The sequence below is a fragment of the Alligator mississippiensis genome, chromosome 10, assembly GCF_030867095.1.
Source record: "Alligator mississippiensis isolate rAllMis1 chromosome 10, rAllMis1, whole genome shotgun sequence".
NCBI classification, from domain to species: Eukaryota; Metazoa; Chordata; order Crocodylia; family Alligatoridae; genus Alligator; species Alligator mississippiensis.
The window spans coordinates 73,642,747-73,666,461 of NC_081833.1; the positions used below are offsets into that span (position 1 = coordinate 73,642,747).

Here is a 23,715-nt window from a genome sequence, read left to right on the forward strand (position 1 = left end):
GCGGAGGGGCAGGCTGTGCTCGTATAGAGCAGCTGTTGACATGAGAACAGCTGGGGGAAGACGTTATGTTGCTTCACAGCAAGGAAATGGCCCCCCAGTTCTTGACAAATACAACCTGGGTTTCATGGCCCCTTTGAGGCCAGCAGCTGGGTCAGGAGGCATCCAAACAGAAAGGGCACTGCTACAGGGAGTCCACGGCCTGAACACAGATGTGGGAGCCAGGAGCTCCTGAATTCAAACCTTCCCTCCCACATCTGGAGGGGAGTCAGGTCTGCTGCTTCCCCTTCGGCACGGTGGAGACATCCCCCTCTCCTCCCCACCTCCAAGAAGTGATGCGAGGAGCAGTCCACCGAGGAAGCAAAACATGATTGCTCCTGCCCTGACCCCAGGATGAAGCCAAGGTCAGAGAGGGCAGGTCAGACCTCCTTACCTTACGGTCTCCTCCTTACCTGCTGGGCATGATCCTGGACCCACACGACTCTCACGTTGGGGGTGGACGTCCAGGAGGTGGAGGTGAGGGGCTTGGGGCACAGCTCGGAGCTGAGGGGCATTGGCAGCGCTGCCTAAGGGGAGCCCAGGCTTGGGACAGCAGGACGAATGCAGGTTTGAGTGAGATTGGCATACGAGCAAAAACAGGGGTATGACCGGGATACGAGACTGAACGGCCCAGCCTGCCGACAGCTCTGTTGCTCTGCAAAGCAGGCTCCTTCCTTCCAGCCTTGCATCCTTGCAGTTTCCCAGCACCCCCCACCCACCCACACGTGCCAAACCTCATGGAGGAGCTGGAAAGCACAGGCTGAGCTTAGTGCACAGCCACGCATTGCCCGAAACCTCAGCATAGCGTGAGAACTGACCTCTCCCAGCAGAGAGACTCCAATGGAGCCCGGGGACAAGGGGTTTAGTGGTTTCCTACTCCTTACTCCGGACCAAACCACTGCCCGCCCTGGCACGACTGCCAGCCTCTGCAGACTTCGAGGGAACCACAGGGCATGGACAGAGCTGACTGCAGGGAGCCCAGGGTGGTGGAGTGCAACCCAGGAGGGAGAGCGCTGGCAGTGCAGCAGACCAGAGATTTAGCTTGGAGGGGCAGGGGGCTGTGGGCAGGGAATGAGGGGCATTAACAGAGCCGGGAGCTGGGCCTGGTGCGTGGCAACAGGACCGTGGCCCTGCATGCAGGAGGGGAGCGTCAGGCAAGCAGGACAGGCAGGAGCGAGGTGCATTAGGCAATGTGGGATGGGCACACGCAGGCGCGGAGCTGCGCGGCTGACGCCTGCTTCCCACCGAAGTGCGAAGCCCAGCCAGGGAGGATGTTGCAACTGGACGCTGGTCCAGGCCAGTGACACCTCCCACATACAGCAAACAGCCCCCTCTTCCCTGCGGGAGCCGGGACCCCCAGAGCGGAGGAAGGGAGGCACCGGCCCGGCTGCTCCCTGCATGGGAACGGCGCTGGGTTTGTGGTTCCTGGCCCCGCTCTGTGATTGACACGTTGCTCAACCCCTTGCCCAGCTCCCTTTCCGGTTCCCCCTTTGCCGGCAGCGCCGCGAGCACGCGTGTGTTGTAAGATCTGGCTGTGGTTCACCATCGTCTGCTGTGGCCCTGCTCCTGCACCCGGCAGCTGCTGCTCTCCTGGCGCCAGGAGCCGTTTCTGATTCCTTTCCCCCCTGCAAATTACCCAATGGCCCTTAACGAGGAAAATGCTCCAGCTGTTATTTCTATTTGCGGTTCTCTTGGGGGAAGGAGAGAGGACAGGCCTTGGTATTCCCAGGCAGGGGTGTTCACACAGGGATAGGGTTTGAGGCTGTTTCCTGGCTCAGCAGATAGGCCCAGGGAGTAACACGCAGCCTGGCCCTTGTTGGCGGGGGAGGGCCTCTTCCTGACTCTGCCACTGATCTGCTGGGTGTCCCTGGGCAAGTCACTTTGCCTGGACTTGCCCCAGCTGGTTAGCCCACAAGTTCTTCAGAATAAGGTTTGCCTCTCATTGAGCTCAATGCCTAGTGTACGGGGAGCCTGGTTTGGTCGTAGCCTTTAGGATGAGACTCTGCTCATAATAATCGGCAAGAGGAATAAGCATGGAGGGGTTGAAGGGCGATAGCAGGGGGCCTGGGTGCTGCTGACACAGAGATGCACAGGAGAGACATGAATTTCTCTAGCCAGGCCCAACACACCTGGCAGGTTATCTGCCCTAAAACACACATGCTTGCTGTCCTGACCATAGTGGGGAAGGACCATGCTCGCAGGAACAACTGGGAAAGCCCAGCACCTTATATTGGGTCTCAATTTCTCTCTGGTCATTTTTCCCCCTCTCTCGCCCACTATTTTCTGCCATGCTGTTCCGCCCTTCTTATGGCAGGAGCCTCCTTGCAGAGCCCTGGGTCAGGAGGAGGCAGAGAGACCGGTCTCTGTATGTGTCCTGAGATTTAGTCCAAAAGCCAGTGCTGGGACAGAGTTAAATCCCAGGAGAAGAGGGAAATGCTACAGATAGCAGTCATGCCATGTGTACATGCAGCTTCAGATATGTGCATGCACCCAGAGAAAGACAAGTAAGACCTGTGGCTCTCAGAGGTCTTTGGAGAACCCCAGGAGCTCTCAGCACCTCCTTTCCAGCCCCAGCCAGCAATGCTCGTAGCACCGCTGAGCTGCCTGCATGCCCAAAGGGAGTGCTGAAGTCAGGGTTTGCAGCTCAGGCTCCTCTGAGAGATGGTTTCTCCCTCTCTCAAAGAAAACAAGACAACTTGCCCCAGACACTGGAGCAGGAAACAGACCCTTTCCCAGTCCCTCTGTGCACGGACGGCATTTGTACGACTCCCCTGAGAACTGCATCCCATTGCAATGTGTCCCCGGCCCCGCCGACCTGCACAGCAGCTGGGTAAAAATAAAACCTCTCCAGCAGCCAGCTGTTCCTCCAGCTTTCCTGGCCCATGACAACCCTCCGAGTGTGTAAAGAGGAGCATAGGCACTGAGTTTTTAATGCAATGTGTATTTAACTTGTGGTACTCATGGCCACAGGAGGTGATGGAGGCAGAGAGCAGAGCCAGGTTCACCAAGGGACTGGATAAACGGATGGGTGATAGATCTATTAATGGCTATTGAACAGGATGGTAGGAGAGGTTTCCTCTGGCATTTCTAAATGTAGAATAGTGGATGGACTACACGGGGGTTGGACTAGATGACTTGCAGAGGTCTCTTCCAGCCCTCCCCTACAATTTCTATGATGCCAGGGAGGATATTGAATCGGAAATGGATCTCTAGAGATATCCAATTCAGTGCTCTCCCTCTATAGCATCCCCTTCTGCCACTGTCAGGGACTGCCTACTGCACTAGATGGACCACGGGCCTGACCCAGTATGGCGCTGCGTATGCTCCTTGGAGGAGGAACAACCCCCGGTAGAGGTGCTGCTCCAAACCCAGGAGCTGCAAGCAGCCAAAGGCAGCACCCTCATATCCGGGGGGACCAAAACCCTTGTCCCTGTAGAACCACAAGCCTCCTCCTTGTGACCCAAAGGGAAACTCCTCTAATTGAAGCAGCAGCAAGGTTTTTATCCTTCTAGCAGATGCCAGGACAGTGGGAAGCAATGCAAATGGCACAGGCTGTGTTGCATTACAGCACGGTCCATCAGTCAACAAAAAGTACCTTGTCTCTCAATAAAGTAAAGGGCCCCAGACATGGGGTCCTTGCATCCATGCTGCTGACTCGTTCCCACCAAAGTCCCATTGAATGGGGCAGCATCCAGCTGCTGCATGGCTGCAAGGAAGAGGCTTAGAGCAGAGCTAACAGGATCACGGGCTGGCTGCAATCTAGGCTGAGGTGCAAAGCAGGACGCCTTGGCCCGTTCTTCAGGAAACCTCACGAGTTTGGGGGGAGGATGTGTTTACAGAGGAGCGGGTGCATGGTGTTCCCTGGGCTGTGGAGATGGGGTTGGGGACCTGTTATACCTACCTGGGAAATGGAGCACTAGGTTCAGCGGAGGACAGGGGCAGGAGCTATTTCTTCCTAGGGAGATGTCCCCATCCAGACCCAGCTGGAGGTCCTTGCTTTGGGCCTAGAGGTCATCTGGCCAGGGCATAATGGTTCACCCAGGCAGCTCCAAAGGCGCCTGTGGGAATCCTCATGGCAGCTCCCACCTCAGTGAGTCCCAGTGAGAGAGGCACCAATTTGAATCTGACTCCGGTGCCCAGAGAGGCACCAATACGCTGAGGGGTTGCAGCCCCAGCCGATCCGACTGAACAGAGCGTGTGGCAGGAACAGAAGCCTGAGGCTGAGAAAGGGCCTGGGTGCAAGAGGGCACGTGCATGCAGCAAAAACTATCTGCAAGTGCACGCTAATTGCCTCCACGTGGGTACAGCTTCTGCGCCCATGCGTGTGCCCCTTTCCTCGCCTGCAACAATCCTGGTGACTTTGCACGGGGCTGCAGTGCCCTCTAGTGACCCTGACCGTGCATGGGCCAGGGATCTCAAAAGCACTTGTGAGCAGAGGTACACAAGCCCCCTCCCCTCCCCATCCCCGTGCCCCTAACACACTCACCTCCAGCACAGGCTTGGCGTTGTTATGCACAGACAGGATGTGGGTGACCCCGTTCCTTGCCAAATTTTCTTTGTCCTCAGAATCTGCAGATACAAAATTCTCATAAGTGCCCGTCCTCTCTTTTAAAATCAGCCTCACGCAGCTCTAAGGGGTAGCACTTTCTCTGCTGCATTGAAAATACGCAGCGGTCTTCTGGCTACCATCCCACATAGCACCCATTTACTATCCGATCGGTCTCCGGAGCACGATAATGAAATCAATAATCCAATAGGTCTTTCCTGGTGCTAATGGCTCTGATGTTACTAGGAACAAGAAATCATTGGGAAATGGAAAGGGGTTTTTTTTCCCCTCCTCCTAAAAATGCCATGTTCTTGGCATTTAGAGAAGAAATGTTTGACTTTTCCTCAAGAATAATTTGGACAAAAATGAAAACTGACAGGCTCTGATAGCTCTCAGGGTGGATCACGAGGATTTCCATGTGGGGTACAGCTCTGCACAGAAAGGTCCCCACAGCCAGAAATCCAGTACCAGCGGCCTTGATGCCGGCTCCCTCGGTGAGCCTGAGCAAGCTGCTCAGATGCTCTGTGCCTCAGTTTCCCCCCTTGTGAAGATGGGGGTCAATCATATGAGCAGCCCATCTGCCTCGGGGCAGTGGTAACTCATGGCAGAGCCTCTGCTGCATCACCGTGAAGCTTTTAGCTGGGCTGGAAAGCAAAGAGTAAGGGTCTGAAACTGAGCCATTGCACGGGACGTCCCGAAGCCAAGCCCTGTCGCTGGAGGGATGTGAGGATTAGTGCATTAACGCCCACCGGGGGCATGCAGAATTAAAAGGCCTGTAGGCAGCTGCACCTTGGTGCTCGTTCAGGACCTCGCAGCACCACGGGAGGCAGCTTCTTCCCTCTCCAAAAGGATAGGCTTGCCCCTGTCCTAAAGGACGATCCCTATTAGCAGTGTGGGGACTATGTGAGACCTGTAGCAGATGGTGTTAGATGTAGTGCCAGACTACCCCCTTATCCTGCTGGGGTGCAAACACACAGAGGCTGTTCGTGCTTCTGCTGTCTCTAGGTGGGAAGGCTCCCCAGACACACCAGCCCACAGCCTTGCTCTCTCCACCACTTCCCTTGCAGTGTCACCGCCCGGCCTAAATTAGCCCTGGGACCTGACCTGTTTCCTGGTCACGGAAGAGCTGTCTGACCCACTTTTAAATGAGGGCTGGGGTGAGAAATAGTTTATAATCACGAGGAACGTTTCTTCATGGGACATCCATCCAGCCTTTCCCTGACCTTTAAAGAGAGTCTCTTTTTGCACCAGGATTCCTGGCCAGGTAGAAATTAGATCCTTTGAATAACAAGGCCAACTTTTTCCATTGGCATTGGAGCTAGCGAGCTAAAGACACAGCCGTTAGCCTGCAACCTCTCTGCCTGCTCCCTGGTAATATAATGTCTGGGCCACCCCTCACCATTATCATAACCCTCCTAGGCTGGGCGGTACTGTGATCCTGATTTCCTGATGAGCACAGAGAGGCTAAGTGATTTCCCCAAGGTTACACAAGGGGTCGGTTGCACGGTCCCCAAGTCTCCAGCTGGTGCTCAAGCTCCTGGCCCCTTTCTGCTGCCCTAGACTTGCACAGCATCTGCAGCACTCACTACGATGCTCCAGGCCAGTGGGAAAGGGAGAGGGCAGGTGTGCCACAGTTTAAGCCCCACACCCTCCCCAGGTGTTACTCTGATCCCCTTGCCCTGGCCAATTTGCTGCTCTGCTTTCTGCTCCCTCCCCAGTCTGCCACAAGCCATTCCAGGAGGCTTCCTGTGCCACTTATGACATGCGTGCCGCAGGGTAGCTAGCAACGGGACCAGGAGCGGTATTGAGTAGATACACTGCAGCTGCATGCAGAAGCCCTGGTCAGAGGCAGAATCATATCATGCAAGAAGCCTGACCTGTAGAGTCATAGTCTAAGACAAGAAACTGAGGCCAGGAGTTAGGAGCAGCACCAGAGAGATGCAAGAGTTGTTCTAGAGGGAGACTTGGGGGTCTCATCTCTTGGCAATTATATCCCAGCCTGCCTGCGAAGCCATTTAACAGGCTGATTTCACAGAGGCTTCGCAGCTAAGGTGGGTCTGAAGGAAGCCTAGGGAGGAGGAAAAGGCACTGTAAGACCTTATAAATGAGTCCTTGGAGTGTTATAGCCCAGTCTGGAAAAATGTACCAAAGAAGGCTTCCCTCGAGACAGCCTGCTCTGGGATATGTCCCTCATTTATATCACCAGGTGAGCTCTCTGGTGCAGAAGGGCACGGGGGTAATGACATGCAAATATCAGCACCGAGTCTCCCGCCAGGCTGCTAGAAACTGGACTGCATATGCAGCACGCATGCAAGGAGCTGGAGCCTGCAGGGAGGGTTTGCTTAGGTCAGGACCCTCGACCCCAGAAGCAAACATCACGCTGCTGAAGATCCGAGACCGAGCGCAATGTCACGGCAGGCTCCGCCGGGCTGGGATTTCAGGGCCAAACACAGATGAGAAAGAACCCGGGTCCCTAGCCTGGAGGTGCTGAGACCTCAACTCACAGTGAAGTCAATGGTTGTTTGAGCAAGTTCACATCCTCTGGGAGGTACTTTGCACCTGCCAGGATCAGGCCTTTGCCCTCTCTTCACTGCTGGCAGCAGGAACTGTGCTGTGCTTGACATCCTGGACAACACCGGTGATAGGAAATGTGCCCGGGAAACAGCAAGCAGTTGGCAAAAGACACTTACCCCGGATGTTCCCAAGGTAGAGACCTTTAACCACCTGGGAGACAAAGAAAGAGACACTTCAGAAGGAGTTCTGCAGCTCGGGCAGGGAGAACTGCAGCCCTGCAACGAACCGGGGCAATGGGAAGAGCTGCGGGGACCTGCTTGGAGGGTATCAGGTGCCAATGATAGGGCATCAGATGCAGCAGATGACAGGGCTGTGTTTGCACTGAGGACAGGCCGTGATGCAGCAAGAACACGTGTGATATAAAGCACGACAGTCTTGTTACCATTACCGTGGAGTCCGGGGGGCGCTGGGGGCTGTACAATACAAAAGTTTCTCTACCCTGAACCTGGGGCTGCAGCAGGGTAGGAGAGGCTGTAATACTTTGCCCACAGCTTGCACCAACCCCTGTGCACCTTTTATAATGTTTTCAATGGAAAGCTGGGTAATAAAGGGATGCTGAGCCTGCACAAAATAGCAAGGGCTGACACTACACAGTCTGCTAGCTAGTCCCAAAAGTAAGGGAGCCACCGTGGGAGCAGACCCTGTGGATCTGGGACTCACTGGGCCTGAGGAGGAGGGCAAAACCAGAGCTGATTCTGCCTTGACTCACGAGGCCCCTTCCAGCTGGAGTTTCCTATGACCCCCTCTTCTTCCATCCTCTCCTTTCTCAGCTCAGTCTGCCTGTTCACTTATGCCCTGCTCTGCAAGCCAAAGTATGCACTTAACACTTTTTTTTAAGTAAAATTTTTCATGTTCCAAGCCAAATCATCCAAATCAATTCCAAATCCATGAGTCATTCAAGAACCATATGTGGCCCTGCTACCGGCAAACATCCTTCACCCCCACCTGGGGCTTCAAATGTTTCCAAACCCTTTGGCAGGCATCCTATGTGCAGGCCCAAGCCCAGAGGCTTGAGGTTCGGATGCCCCCGGGTTTTGCTCACCCTCAACCATAAGGCCGCAGGAGCAAACTAGCCATTTCCATAAAGTGGGTGTAAAGCCAAGATCTTCCCACGGGCAATGAACATAGGAGAGTTCATCACTATATATTACCTCCGCGGGTACTACCCCATGCCAGAAAGTGGTCATCCCCTGCCCGTGGGGAAACCACCGTGAGGATGATGGTATATCCCAAAGGATGCACTTAACACTTCTGACATAACATATGCATGAATGGCATAATGTGCAATCGGTCCCCTGCATGCACCCCATGGGACCACTCACAAGCTTAAACCTACGTACATGCTGCAAGCGTTCATGGGATCAGGACCTCTGGCTGCAAGCACCATGGGTCGAATATAAAGCAAAAGCACAGAAATGCAGGGGATTTGCTAACCCACGGACAAAGGGCGCGGGGCTGGAGGCACTGCTGATTGCGCAGTGCAGGTGGCTGCAGGGCCAGGGCTGGGTTCCTCAGCCTTCATGCAAAGGGTGCAATTCAGGGGCTCAGTCTTCCTCCCGTCAAGCAGTGCCCCGCTGACAAAGTGGCTTTACAGTGGCGGTTGGACTTGGGACTGAGACCCTCATCTCCCTTCACATAGCTGACCCATGGGAATACCTCTCAGGGTGACAACAGATGGGGGGTTTATCCTGGGTCTGATGGTCCCAGGCTTTGAACTGCATCTGAACAGGCAGGGGATAATGATTTACACACACAGCTTGAACTCCTGTTAGCCAAGATTGTTCCAAGGAGACGTGTTATCTTGGATGCTTCACAGGTCCAAAGGGGGACAATGGGCTTGTACAATGGGACAGAAACCAAGATATCTGTTTTTAGTCTTAGTCTTTGGAAGGCAGTGTAGATTTGTGCCTTATAGACAAATTAAATCCGAGATGCATGAGCTTATCCTCATACCTAAGCGTATTATCTCAGTCATTAGCAACCCAGTGACTGGCAGCAGACACAAAAGGCCCCCACCACCGCATTGCCTGTGCCGCGGGCACTCCAGTCCCCTAAGATCCTGCATGTTACCCATCCTGCCACGATGCCATAAGAAGAGGCATCAAAGCTTATCTGACCGGCAGGTGACACCATCGGGGAATGTGACTCAGGTGCCAAACTAGCTTGCCCAACATGTTGGCAAAGCCCAGGGCACATTGAGTTGCCTGGTAACAAAAACACAAACAGCTCCCACCGAGAACTTTTAATAGAGGAGGTTTGACTGTGAATGATGAGCAAGGGCTGTGCCCGGAGACACTGGGGACTTTGTTTTGCATTTCTATGGCAACCTCCTCTTCCAAACAGTTTGAGAGGTTGGCTCGGAGGATGGAGGAGCTGGAAATAGATGGCAGAGGCGCGGACTGTTTCTGCTCAGGACACGTCCGCCAGCGTTTCTGAGCAAACAGGTCTCGTCCCCAGCCCTCTGCTGCTGGTCACCAGGAGGGGAGGGGGTAGCCATGAATATTTATATAGCGCAATAATCTTTGAGGGCACTTTGCAAAGGTGAGAGGAAGGTTGCTGGGGGTATTTTCCTCATTCCCAGGTGGCTCTGACCTCAGAGAGCTGACTCCTAGCATTGGCTAAGCCGGGAAGAAGAAAACAGGATCAAAGCATCACTGTTTGCCAGTGATTCCCAGCCTCTTGGAGGCCATGGCAGCCTGGCACAGCCATGAAACCCCGTGTGCTTAGGGACATGGGGGGACCGCAAAGCCCTTTCTGCCCCCATCTCAATCCAGATGTGCTCAGATGGAAAGGGTCTAGCCCACAACTCCAGCCCCATGCCCCCTAGATCAGACAAAGCAAGATCAGACAGCCAGTGAGTCATCTATACTGGCATATCTGATGATGATGATGATGATGATGATGATGAAGGTTGGGCAGGACAGGAGGAGTAGGGAGTCCAGAGGCAGAAATCCATGGTGGAAGAGAAGGTGAAAGCAGCTGATTTCTGCCATAAGAGGTGAGGGATTCCTGCTGCACAGAGCAGGTGGAAAAGCCCCTTCCTAAAGCATCCTCTTCACACGATGCAGGACCAGAATGGCTCTGTGCCTCCAAGGCACATCTGACAGAGGCCAACCTGAAAGGCATCGCTCATTGGCATCTGACTGAGCCCACCATAAGATGAAGAGGGGGCAGGTAGCACTGCACCCCAGCAACTGAACCCAAAGCTGCAGCAAGTGGAAGCCCCCCTCCAGCAGGAGAGCATCTGCGAGGGCTGGAGAAGCTGGGGGAGCAGCTGGGGGGCTTAGAGCGGATGCACGTCCATACCTTTCCCTGGGATTACAAAGCAGCGAACGTCCCCAGGGCCCTGCTTCGTGTCTGCGCCACCATGCATCACCCCGGATGCAGGAAAAACACCCTCTGTGCTGCCCAGCTGTGCCCAGCGCTCTGCCGTGCACCTCCCCAGGCTCTCCGAGCCCCCGACCATCTGCTGCATGGCTCACGGCGTTTCTCTGGGGCTCTCGCGGCGGCTGTGAGTAATGTCTGACAAAGCTCACGGCTGCGTTGGGAGAGCTCTGCTGCCAAGCACGACGTGCGCGTGTGTGTACAAAGCCACCGTGTTCCTCACGGAGGCCCTGTGCCACCCTCCCTCGGCTCATTAGGCTCAGTGCCAGCCTAGACAAGGCCATCAATCAGCAGGCCAGGAGCGTGCCAGTCTATTAAGTCAATGAAGAAGGCAACAGTCCCATCAGGGTGTGCGTGGAGCAGGCCATCTCATCTCCCTCCAACTCCTTCATATTTCCTCTCCAGCACCTTATGCTTTGTCTTTGAAGTGCTGCTGCAGGATGCTGGAATGCAACCACGAGGATGCCTGGCTGCAGCTCCAGGGCTGTGAGTTCAAGCCTGACTTCGGACTCCTGCCAAAGGCTGTGACCTAGCTGTGAGAGGGCACCTGCTCATCAAGCCAGGGAGGCAAAGACAAGAGGATGTGATGCTGGCCACATCACTCTGGTGTGTGCTATTGGCTGCAGAAACCAGCATGCCTTTGCCAAGCTAGTGAGACAGGCTGCTTTGTATTGCTGGCTTGGTTTGGACAGACCGGTGCACATCTAACGGGTTGTCCAAAGCCCCTGACTGGGATTGTTGCATTGTCTTGTGGAAAGTGAGGGACCTAGTTTCAAAGGATGCAGGTGTCTTTTGATCTCTGGAGCATCCCACAAGCTAGCAGAAGGGGCTGGGGGTCAGCAGAGGAAATCTCTAAATACAGACCCAGGGCGGTGCTGAAAGCACCGTGATCTCACCCAGAGCTGGGAGTGTCTGTGGGGGCTGGGGCGAGACCATGCTCCTCCTCAGGAGACTCAGGGAGGAATTTTTCTATTTAAAATACCTGGGGCAAACTCATTGGCCACAGGGCTTTACTCTTTCAGCCTCTGCAATGCTCTTCATTCAGTTATGGGCAAATGGGTACAACTAGCAAAGGGCTTCACCAATGCTCAGCCCAGAAGCATAACCCACTGGGGAAACCCCAGCATTCATGGGAGGTTGCCGTGCTCCCACATCCCATGCCTTTAGCACCAATTTTGTGCATGTTAGTGCTTCCCTACACACCCCAGCAGCTGCAACGAGGGCACTGTATGAGCCTCTCAGCTGTCTTTTGAAATCAGTGAGTCTCTACCTCTCACGACGGCAGAGAAAGGCTTGTCTAGCAAGTGCACATCCGAGGCTCAGAACCCAGAAGGCAAACCAAGCCCTGCTCTTATTCCTACTAGCATTATAATGAACGATGACGATGATAACCTCCTGTTTTAAGTCCACTGCCTGGCTTTGGAGGCCCATCCCTTAACACTGACTTGGCAGCTGGCTCCCCAATTCCCGGTCTGTGTAGAAGCATATTCACTCAGCCACTGGCAGCCAGCCCCTCCTCAGACACCTCGCGTGCCCTGCAAGTTATAGATGTGACTGCCTTTTCCATTTCCGCCAGACTTGGCCTAGGCTTTCCTGGGCGGTAGGAACAGGTGCAGGGAGCTCTGAGCGCTTATCGGCAAGCCCAGCTGAGTGGCTCAAGGGAGGGCTTCAGTACAGAAATGGGGTTTTCCAAGGGGCAAGGAGGCGGGCTCTGTGAAGTCCTCAGAAGTGCAATACAGCGGCTCCATGAAGCAACATTGCAAGATTTTGGCCGTTTTGCTTGGATTTTTCATGCTTTGCCTTGCCAATTTTCAATGAGTCCTAGTAGTAGATGCTATGAGATGCACGTGCACCACTGGCATTCACCGAATGGATTCAGAACTGTGCAACAACGTGTCAGAGACCCCATACCGCTAAACATGGACAGATTCTCCGAGAGCTCACCTGGCGGTGGCATGATCTACCCACGCTGCCAAAGTGCTGTCCCTATGACAGGTAACACAATGCTGGCCATCACATTCCCTAAGGGGATGTGGGTTTGTTACCATCCTAACCTATACGGCAAGTTTCCTGGCACCCCTATCATAAGACTTCTAGTGCACACGCTGGCAGTGCCACCTTACCCCGCGCTGACACTGCTTGTCAGCAGAGGTAACGTGTGCATCACACCAACCTTGGTAACCTTACCAAGAAAGCAACCTGCCAAACCCTGCACACTGGCTCCCCGGCCTATAAATGTTTAAAAGCTGTCGATCTGCTTAAATAATTTAAAAATCTACTCCTGCTGCTGCTACAAATGACTTCTAACCATCCCCGATCGCTTACTTGCAAGCTGAGGTGCTAAAATGGGAGGGTTAGGAAACCGCATGCCACTGGCATGTCCATGAACTTATTTTCTGTCCTCCACAGAAGCAGTGATCTCGTCCTGGGGCTGCTGAGGTGCAAGTCATCCTGCCAGTTCAGCTGTCCTCTCCTGGGGCTGTGGGCACGCTTTTCTGTGTTACACCCCATGGCTTACCCACTGCTGCAAAATCCAGTACTCGAGATAGGAGACGTTGCCATGTCTGGATCTTTGCCATGCCACGGGGTTGTTCTCGTTGCCCACCCCCTTTTCTGCCGCCTGTCCTCTCTTCTCACACAAGACAGCATTTCACTTAGGGTTACAGAAGTTGTTCTAAAAATAGCTATGTCCAAATCAAAGAGCCTCAGAGCACAACTATTATGTATAGCAAACTGAGTCAGCAATGTATAAGGGCACTACGTATGCTAGAACAGAAAAATTGCACTAGAGAGAGAGGAAGGGTAAGCTACTAGTATTTAACCCCACTTTGAACTTGAAGGAGCTAACGCCACAAGAACTAGCAATGAAACATGCCCCTCAAAATAGGTGTACAAGGTGTAGAAGTGCAGGTCCTTTAAGTATGATGACTGCTGGGAGTTCCTGACTTTGAGTACTGAAGCGGCTCTTACCGATAGCCTTGAAAATAACCCATTTGGAAATCTGAATGATGCTGAATAAACTGTATTGCAGCATCAGGGACCTACAGATAACGCACTGATCTGAGAACAAAATGAGCATGGTCAGGCCAGTACTGGGCTAGCCATCACAGCAAGTTCCCTAAAACCAAACCAGGCCTGAAAAGCTACAACATTCAGCTCCGAGCTGCGACCAAGTTTCCAAATGCCAGATTTGGATTTGGGACCACAAGATATCAAACCCAATTCTGCATGTGGGCCTTGGCAGGGCTTTTTCTCAATAGCAATGGGGCCAGTCACAGCAGCATGTTGAGACTGTCTTTGCAGAAGATTATAACCAAGAGGATGGCAGTCACATTTTCCTCATGTTTGCAGGGGACAGAACTAGAAGTAAAGGGGCCAAATATAATGCAGTGGAGGAGATTTAGATCAGCTAACAATGAAGGTGGTTATACTTCAGGACAGGTTCCCTGGAGGTCATAGGATCTCCATATGTGGGAGTTTTAAAGCATAGATTCAATGCATTTTTCTGGGGTGTTTTAGAGAGGGAGTGATCCTGTCTGGGATCCCTTCTACTCCTATTTTTCTAGGACTCTACATTCATCATAAAACAGCCTGCTATACAGGGAAGCCAGGCATCCTATTTGTGCAACCCTCATCTTGCTCCACGACAGTAATGCAAGGCAGCGCCCGTACTGATCCGGTGTCCAGTGACAGCCAGAGCCCGTCTTGATCTCTGTTTTGGATCCAGAAGCTAATTTTAAATTGGACAACTCATGCCTCTCTGTTTTTTAAGGACACAAACAGTAATCGATCCTCCCACTGCTTGCCCTCAAGTGCAAACACATCACTGAAATCTTGCTTCGCCCCTTAATGATTTTCAGCCCCCGTTAGATCCAAAAGAAATGAAAAAAGCGGTTAAAAATAGGGGAGGAAATAAGTTCTCCCCAAAATACAACCCTGACCTGGAATTCAGGAAGGGACTAGAAGAGTGAGTGCTGCCCCCATAAGAGGCTAATGGTGCGGGTTTCTCTCATTCTCCAGATAGAGATGTCTCCGCACAATGCAACCCACGTTTAAAGCCAACAATCACTGCTCACTTTTTGCTTTGCTTTTCCCAAGGAGAACCACCTGAAGCCTCTCACATGCAAGAATCACAATGAGAAGAGAAGGAAAAGGCTTCTTAGCTCACAGCTGAGAGATCCCCTCCTATCCCCTCTCCCCCCCCAGCAAGCCTGCAGGATTCACAAGCTGGACAGCAGCAAAACAAGGGTTTTTTTGCCTAGATTGTAACAGCAAGAGTAGGGCTGGACAGGTACCTTGCTCATTCCACTCCCCATGACAGCTCGACGTGGGTTCTCGCTCGGGTACCTGCAGAGAAAAAAGAAAACAGGCTCGTGAGATCCACCGCCTGCCAAGCTGCACAGGTGAGTTTGCAGAGCCCCAGGAAACTCAGCTCACTTACCAGCCGCAGCAGCTCTGCCCAGGGCTCAGCCTCTTCGTGGGATGAGAGACCGGGGAGGACTGCAGCTGCTGCAGGGCAGAGGATGAAATACGGTTCTCAGGACGTGCCGTGGCTCAGGTTTCTCTTCCGGATTCCCTGTCTCTCTGGGGCTCCTGCCCACACAGCCAAGCTTTCTCAGCTAAGTCGCTCATCTCGCTGTCACTCCCCAGTGCCACCTGGCTTCCTTCATCCCTGGAGCTCGCAGGAAGGTGATCAAAAGCCCCAAGCCAACACAGTCAGACAGTAACAGGACACCTTCCCCAGTGCAGCCGGGTAGCATCTCTGCTGCAGCCTGGCTCCTTCCTCTGCCAAATATTTGAATCTTCCCTTCCCCCTTTCAGGATTTGCTCCAGGTATTTGCCTTCACTGCTCTCCCAGTAGCAGAAGCCTCCATACGAGTCAAGTTTCCCATTATTTTCCTTCCTGGTCCAAATTCCCTTCCATTCTGCTAAAATCAGCAATATTATTCCTGACAGTGCTGGGCTGAAAGCAAGATTAGGGCAAAATTCTCTGGTTGGCACTCATGGAAATGCAGAATCACTTCATTAAATCACGTGGCATTTTGATTCACACTTACAGGCATGAGATCGGATTCGGGCACACGTATTGTAACAGAGCATCTTCATTTGGACCCACACTGAAACATCAAGTAATGGACCATATATTTGCATAAGGGAAGGCTTCCAGCATCTGTCCCTCCCTCCCCGCAGAGTGGATGAGACAAGCTCTTCTCTGAAGCAGCACAAGATTGGATTCCCCCGTTCCTGAAATCTAAGTTTATAAAATGGATACGGGTAATTGCCCTCAAGTGATGGTCAAGACAGCTGATTTGCTTGCGTTGCTTTTCCTCTGTGAACACAGTTAAAGTCCTGAAGTTAAATATCCACCTTACAGCCTGAGATGGAGCACTAAAGTTAGGAAAAACTCTCATGAGGAAGGTAGTAAAACACTGGAACAGGTTACCCAGAGAGGTGGTGCACTCTCCATCCTTGGAGGTTTTGCACACCCGACTAGACAAAGCCTTGGCTGGGATGGTGTAGTTGGGGCTGGTCTTGCTTTGAGCAGGGGGTAGGACTAGATGTGACCTCCTGAGGTCCCTTCCAACTCTAACTGTCTATGATTCTGTGCCTAAATCTGCTTGAGTGGACCAAATTCTCAGGAAGCAGTCAAGCAGTGTGGGGGGAGGGAGAGGGAAGGACACCCAGCTCTAGCTTCCCAAATTTGACTGGGAGAAATAATCCTTCAACACTTTAAGCATAATGCCTTCCCTGCATTTAGCGAACCGGCACTGCAACGCACAAAGGGCAGCCCCCTGGTAAACTCATCACCAACCTTCCTTTCCAAGGCAGCAGAAAAGTCATCTTTACCACTAATACAGTTGAACCAACTACATTGCAGCCACCTCTAACACACTGCCCCCAAGACAGCACATTTTAGGTAAGGGAAGATTTTTCAAGAGCACAAATGTTTGAACCGCTCCCATGAAGTCAGTAGGACTGCCTGTGGCAGGCTTCCTCCAACCACTATGCATGTTGAACAGGCCCTGTATTGAAGAAGCTTTGACCATGGCTCAGGCAGATACTCTCTAGCCCCTTTCCATGCTCACATTTAATGCCCAAGTGTCTCCACAGCCGCCCTCCCCCTTGCATTCATGCCATCCACATGCAAACAGGGGAGGAAGGGAAGCATTATCTTCACTTCTGCATGCAGGGAAAGAGGCCGAAATTAAAACAATCATATTTATAGAAGTGGTCCCTGAATGTAGATGCCCAACTTTAAACTCAGAGGACAAGGCTTTCCTGAAGCACAGCAAAACTTATGCCAAAAGGCTGCTTTTGAGCCTTTTAGACTAAGCAATTTGCTCATAGAAATGCAGACCAGCATTCAGGAAGTGGAATGGGATGCTTCACATGGCACATGCCAGTGTCAGCAGTGAAGGACCTAATTGTATAGCACAATGTTAAAGAGACATGGATTATCTACCTTGGGTTTCCTATAGCACCAAGTCCCCTTACTGTGAAAGCATTTCCAGCTGCACAAAGGAGGTACTTTGTCTTTACATCTCTTAAATGTGAGGCCCCCAAATGAAGCTCCTCTGTCTCTTTGTAGTATGGGAATTGGATCTAGAGAAAAGTGCAGAACTTTTTCCTAACACAAGGCAGTGCTATGTATTTCCACAGGAGCAGTGCTGCTGCCATTCCTCAGAGCAAGGGGCTCAGTGCTGGGAAGTGTTCCCCTCCCCTATAGGAGCATGAAAGCAATGAAGGTGAACTGAGTTAAAAGTGAATTGTCAACCCTGCCCTTTAAATATCACCGAATCCAAACCAGATTGGTTCTTGCAACTATGTTGAGAAGAATGAGATTGTTCCAAAGAGGAAGACACAGGGGTCATGGAAACTGATCTGCTTCTCTGCGTACTCCAGGCAGCAGCACAAATTTCTGATTGGATCTGAAGGAAAAAAACCTTCCCAGACACTTCAGCATCCCTCTGCTATGACCTTGGCACAGGAACTGCTAATGAAAGCTGGAAGTCCTGCTGCCAGACAGAAGTACATGAGCAGAGCACTGCACTACTGCAAGAACACACAAAACCCCCCCAACTCTCAGCACAAATGAATGCGAGCTCACATGCTGAAGCTTTTTAAACTGCATCTTTAATCTTGCTCTCCAAGAAATAAGACCCCCTCTATGAACTGGAAAGATGAGCACTTTGTTCCCTTTTGCCAACTCTAATGCTGATCCATACATCAAGTCATGACAACATGGTAGTGTTTAGAAAGGACTTTGTCCTTTAGCAAATTACAGCCAACAATGAAAGCACTTAAGATCAATATGAAAAAAAACTTTCAAGTAAACCAGATGTTTATTAGCAGGTATATTGAAATGGAGGATTTGTTCCAGTACAGAAGCAATGAGGTCACAGATACGTAATGGAATCATTGCAAATTCAAGCAGAACAGGTCCAGTGGTTCCGGGAGTCATTTTATTTCTTCCATTCGTTCTTCTCATAATCCCACTTGGAAGAAAGGCCTTCAATGGGATTAACTCTCATATCCAGCATTCTCTTGGTCTGCTTGGCCACCCAGTCTTCAGAAAGGGTGTGAGGGACAGGCGCAAAAACTGCAATTCAAAAAATCAGTTGGAGTTTTGAGATACAAGGGAGTTAGGCACAAAAGTTACTAGGGAATGGAATATGCTCTTCCCCATTCTCAGAGCAACTGCCCTATTGCTAATACATATTCAAATACCCGCCCAGCATAGGTCACCTGAGAACTATTCTGAAATGCTTTCACCTTGTTTCCTGCAGATTCTGAGCCTCCTGTTACAGCTATTTTACCAAAAATATCAGGGACAAAAAGCCAGCCTTCTCCTGCTAGCCTACACCGTTACCAGGTGATCATATGATGGCTAGGAGTCCTAATGACTCACTGCTGCACAAAGCTAGTTTGACTGCAGTGTGCACATGATGGGCAGAGGAGCCGCTTTCTTATCTAGCCTGGAGATTTTGAACACGAGAGGAACCAGAGAGCAGCCTGACACAGCAAGCAGGCTTAGGGAGAATCTGCTGTTCTTCATTTCTTTCCAGTTAGAACCAAATGTGCAGGAAGGGATGAAGTCAGACTGTACAGAATTGCCTGAATTTTGCAGCAGAGAAGTAGAGCAGTGGGATGGCTGCAAGACAGTTTCCTAAATTACATCTTTCTGCAGTTGTAGTCCCCCACTGATTAAGTCATTTATCTGCAACTGTAAAGCTCAAAAAGGCTCAGGATTTTGTGAATCATCACTTGACGACAAACAGTAGTAGTTATCAGTACAGCAGTGTAATGCAAGACTAGAGTTTTGGCAGTTTCCAAGTTTTCTTATTTTATTTTTTGTCTGAAGTGCACAGAAGCTTTGGGATGGGAAGGATTTAAAAGTAGTAAGGTGATTCTTCCAAGCCATTTACTTACCGTACATTTTCTCCCACACGAGGAACAAGCCGCAGAAGCCAAGGAAGGCGGCAGTGGCACCAACTACAGTCTTCCACTCCTTTGTTCCCTTGTTCATTTCAGCATAAGTCTGATTGAATTTGATATGATACACTGAAAAGAAAGTTTCAAGATGTTCTCTTTATACTCCAGGGTGCAAACACTGCAGACATTCAGATGGGTCTCCCCTTTGCAGGGATGAGAGATTTGTAAGGCCAGTTCTAAAGCACAAGGATGTTATAACAACTTTGCAATTAAGCTGCATCTTTCATGCAGAAAGACTAAGGTATTTCACAAAGGTTAATACATGCTGTTGAACTGCACTGCCCACTCTGTAGATGGAGAAACCAATGCACTAGCAAGAAAGATCTTTTGCTGGAAGTCTTGCAAAGAGTCTGACGGATTCACCCACCAGATTTGTTTGAACAGGAATGGTTTTACAGCTAAGCGAGTCAGGGTATCTGGGTCTTATCCCCGCTTTTAAGTTTCTTAAGGCTTTTAAGAAAGCTATTTCCGTTCTGGTCTGAGTCAAGCCTCATAGCTTTTTTTTAAAGTTACTGGGGGTGGCGGGGGCAGATCAAATGTTTCTTGCATTTAAGAGATGCTTCGAAGAGACAGAACATCATGGCTTGCAGGCCAACTACATGCATCTAGAGTCATTTTAATAAAGACACTAGCATTCTCTGTGCCAATCCTGTACTGAAAAGCCCTCACTTAATACCTGCACCAACAGACTTTCATCTCTCCCATCACTTTAACCAAACTTAGGGCAATGTTTAGGTTAGTTTCTTACTTTATTACAGTTCTGTGCAATTAATATGATCAGCCATTGTTCAAAGTAGCAAGGTACAAGACCTTCTTGAACTTCTGGCAGTTGGCTCACCACAGAACATAGCACCATGCAATGTCAGAAAAGCTGGGTTAGATAAGGAGTCAGAAGGTGCAAAGTGTTAAGCCAAGTTTGAAACCTAGGTTCACTTTCCAGTTTCCCCCTCCTTCAGCCAGCAACTTCATCTACAGGATGTAAGGGGCTTTGTCTGAACCATCCAACTGAAGGACTTAGACACAGATGGTGGCTGCAAAATAGGGGTGAAGTAGAAAGAGGGAAAGACAGGAGATCTAAAGATCTACCACACAAGATATTTCCAAGGAAGGCAGAGTAAACCAGCCATGCTTGCTGCTCATGAGCACAGGATATGGCCTACACACCAGTCCAGCTTAAGAGAAAGACCTCTGAAAACAGGGCTCTTAAGAAAAGCTATTGGCTGAAACAGCCAGGCACTCAGCAGCTTGAGGCTGTTTCAAAGTTGCTTTGCATGACCCTTGTCTCTGCTTCTAAGTCAGCACTTCTAACTGCTCTAAAACCTCAAAGATGTCCAGGTGTTTAGTGCTTTAGCCAACTGCTGATACTGCACTCTTTCCTATCGGCTTCAGTCGATTAACCCCCACAAGTATCTCTGCACTGCCTCAAGACTTTCAACCCACAAAAATCCATTTACAGGATTAGCCTTAGACCCTTACTGTATGCTTTGTCCTTTCCCAGGAGCATTTCCATCAACAGTGAATGCGTAAGAGATCAGACTGGCAGCAGGAGGGTCGATTGGCTTTCAAAAATGAAATACCTACGTGCAACTTTCTCATCAATGGTCAAGGCGTTCCATGATGCCTTTTCCTTTTCCTTCAGGGCCTTCTGCTCAACAGAGAGAGTCTTCGTGTATCGCGCATCAGGCAGGGGAATGTTACGACGATCCACATAAGACGGGAGGCTGGCGTCCTCCATGCCCACAACAGCTGCAATAAAGGGTGGGAAGAAAGAAAGGGAAACTCAGAATTTTTATTTGACATACTAGAGCCAAAAAAATTGAAGTTCTATCAGCAACAATATTAAGATTCCCCACAAATAAAGCGGATGTCAAGAAGTCTTAAGGGAAGTGTGCTTCTAGACAAGTTATCTTCAACAGCAACGAGGGGGAAATAACAGTAACCAAGAAGATTACATTTGCTCTATATCCAGGTTACCTTATGTGCATCAATCATACAGCAAAGAAGAGAAGGATTTTAAAACATTCTGAAATACAAAGTTTGGCAGAGGGTGTCCCAGCTTCAATTAGCACACCTCCCACTAAGTACTATTCTCCCTGACATTTCAAATAGTAGATCTTCCTTTAAGTATTTATGTTTTCCTTTACAATTTCTTCCAATCCCCTCTCTCTGGATCTTGCAATTCCAGGATCCCTGAAGTGCTAATGCTGTTCTCTGACACCACCTACTGGTGATGGCACAGATTAATAACATGCTTTCAATCACCCAGGCACTTGTGTTTCACCATTCCTCGGTTCTGCTTCTGTTGTCTTGCTTCCACCCCCTCCAGGTAGTTTTTGCTAGATATCCATCTAATATTCCTCCATCTTCAAACACAGAAAGTCACAAATGTTCAACCTACGTTAGCATGTTATTTCTTCAGCTAGCCACACACCCAAAAAAAGGCCTGATCCCTGACAGAGTGTATTGCTAGAATAACTGCACTGAATGCAGCACGTTTGGCCCTATAGAAGTTGCTATTAAAAGGAAATAAAGGTGCACGCTCAGAGTAATTATAATTTCAGTGTGCACTTAAGTCTTAAGGAAGCTTTATGTTGCTTTGCTCTTGAGAAATGTGAAAAGGGGCAGACCACAATTTTACTGAACAATGTAGTAGTCATTAAAAAAAAAAAAAAATGGATGTTCTTTCTAAGCAAAGTCTTGTTACAACATGTCAGCCAGCTTTCTACTCCTCCTTACTTCTACCAGTGATTAACCTGGATTTGATAGGCGCTTGCATTTGTCAAAATTTAAAGCTCAGGATAAGGGGACATAGAAATAACTGAAGGTTTTCTCTTTTCCTATCTCTGTGCAACAGGAAAAGCACACAGCATACCTTGTCCATGTCCTCTCATGCAGATGGATGTAGAAATGGCTCGCTTGCCAACTAAACTAAATGCCCTAGAAGCCAACATCCTATGGGAGAGGGAAAAAAAAGCAGATAGTTACCAGCCAAAGATGGCAGATTCATACATATAAATGGAGGAAATCTACACCCTATGCATTAGAACAGCATTCCCAACCTTTTTGGACTCAAGGCCTCGCTCTTGACCTGCAGCCCCGCAGCCCCTCACTCCCAAACAGCTGCCCCCCTCCCACTCCCAGACTCCAGCCGCTCAGTGTGTGGGCCAGGAGGTGGGTATGCATATGCCCCCCCAAAAAATTTCTGCACCCACAAAAAGTGTGGAGAAAGCGTAAGGAAAAACACTGCAACAAATCAATCCTTTTTCAAAAATCTTGGACTCCTTATTCAGGCTTTTCCACTGGCCCCTGCGCAGAGCCTAGTCCGAGGTGCTGTCAAGGGAAGCGGGTCGCCAGCGCTTCAGTGGATTAACCCTGAGCTCAGCCACAAGTTCTCACAAGCACCTTATATTTATAGAAAATGTAGAAAGGAGGTAGCGGCGTCTGAAAAGGTAACATCAGGCCTAAAAACACTGTGTGCGCGCTTCAAGGCCTGGCAGGGAACACCTGACCTTGCAAGGGGACTGCACCAGGGACCAGAAAGCAAGCGTCTCTTGGTGACGCCACAACAGCACCTCCGCTCCCGCCTGACCTGCCAGACACAGCCTGCTGGAAGGACCGAGGAGGCCTCAATTCTCTGCCTGAACCCATTATATCCTTGCAGGGATTTTACAGATAGAGCTGGTCACCGCACCCCTTTCATCCTGCTGGATGCAAAACCACCCCAACGAAGGGGCTCTGCTCCATACCAGCTGCCCTGCCCTGCCCTGTCCTTTAAACACAGCGCCTGGGTCCCCTCCCCCAGCTGCAGGGAACCAGGAAGCTGCAGGGGAAGGGGAAGCGGGCAGGCACTGGGGGCCCCCCCCCATCACCATGCAATGCGTTCCCTTAGCAACAGCTCCCTACCCATCACCATACAACACATCCCCATAGCAACTGCCCCTTAGCAGCAGCCCCCTACCCCACATCGCCCTGCAACACAGCCCCGTAGCAATAGCTTTTTCGCAAGGTGATGCCTGGAAACAGCCCCCTGCTGCCCCCCACGTCACCAGGCAACATGGTCCCTTGGCAACAACCCCTTAGGAACAGCCGCCTACCCTCCTCCCATTATCATGCAACCCATTTGCTTAGCAATGGCCCCTAGGAACAGCGCCTCCCCCCATGTCATCATGCAATGCATCCCCTTGGCAACAGCCCCCTCCCATCACCACGGAAACTGTTCCCTTAGCAACATGCCCTTAGCAACAGCCCCCTTCATGCAGCGTGGTCCCTTAGCAACAGCCCCCTCCCCACCATGCAACATGTTCCCTTAGCAACAGCCCCCTCCCCGTGCAACATGTTCCCTTAGCAACAGCCCCCTCCCCACCGTTACCATGCACTGTGCTCCCTTAGCAACAACGCCTTAAGAAGGAACAGCCCCCTCCCATCACCGTGCAACGTGTTCCTTCGGCAACCGCCCCTCGCAACGTGCCCTTAGCAACAGCCCCTCCTCCCCCGACACCACGTAACGCATTCCCTTTAGCAACAGCCCCGGCCCCGACCCCGCGCACCCGCCGCTGCCAACGACCTGGCCTGTCCTCCAGGCCTGCGGTCGAGAACGGAAGAGACACAGGCGCGGCGGAAACGCAAAGCACGCCGGGATGCGGGTAGGGCCGCACGCTGCAGAACGGACTGTGTTTGTCCCT

The 23,715-nt window shown here is 51.0% G+C and overlaps 2 protein-coding genes across 3 annotated transcripts in view; both read right to left on the minus strand.

The window, feature by feature from the left end:
• Positions 1-15,195, minus strand: part of LOC102557828 (dual specificity protein phosphatase 22-A-like) — a 35,899-nt gene extending 20,704 nt beyond the window's left edge. Inside the window, exons 1-4 of the mRNA XM_019488252.2 lie at positions 14,982-15,195; positions 14,836-14,887; positions 7,273-7,306; positions 4,523-4,605 (exon numbers count right to left, since the gene is read on the minus strand). Of these exons, the coding sequence (XP_019343797.1) occupies positions 4,523-4,605; positions 7,273-7,306; positions 14,836-14,856 (138 nt within the window). The 5' untranslated portion in view covers positions 14,857-14,887; positions 14,982-15,195. The remainder of the gene's footprint in view (positions 1-4,522; positions 4,606-7,272; positions 7,307-14,835; positions 14,888-14,981) is intronic.
• A 2,457-nt stretch (positions 15,196-17,652) lies between these two features.
• Positions 17,653-23,702, minus strand: LOC102574712 (cytochrome c oxidase subunit 4 isoform 1, mitochondrial). 2 transcript variants are annotated; one of them, XM_019488246.2, is made up of 5 exons: positions 23,598-23,702; positions 21,906-21,985; positions 20,615-20,779; positions 18,971-19,102; positions 17,653-18,140 (listed from the first exon to the last, which is right to left on the minus strand). In XM_019488246.2, exons 2-5 carry the CDS (start codon positions 21,982-21,984, stop codon positions 18,004-18,006), a joined length of 513 nt encoding a protein of 170 aa, XP_019343791.1. In that variant the 5' UTR covers position 21,985; positions 23,598-23,702; the 3' UTR covers positions 17,653-18,003. The 2 variants fall into 2 exon arrangements, with proteins under 2 accessions (XP_019343791.1, XP_019343790.1); XM_019488245.2 differs by having other exon boundaries at positions 23,581-23,684.
• Positions 23,703-23,715: the final 13 nt, after the last annotated feature.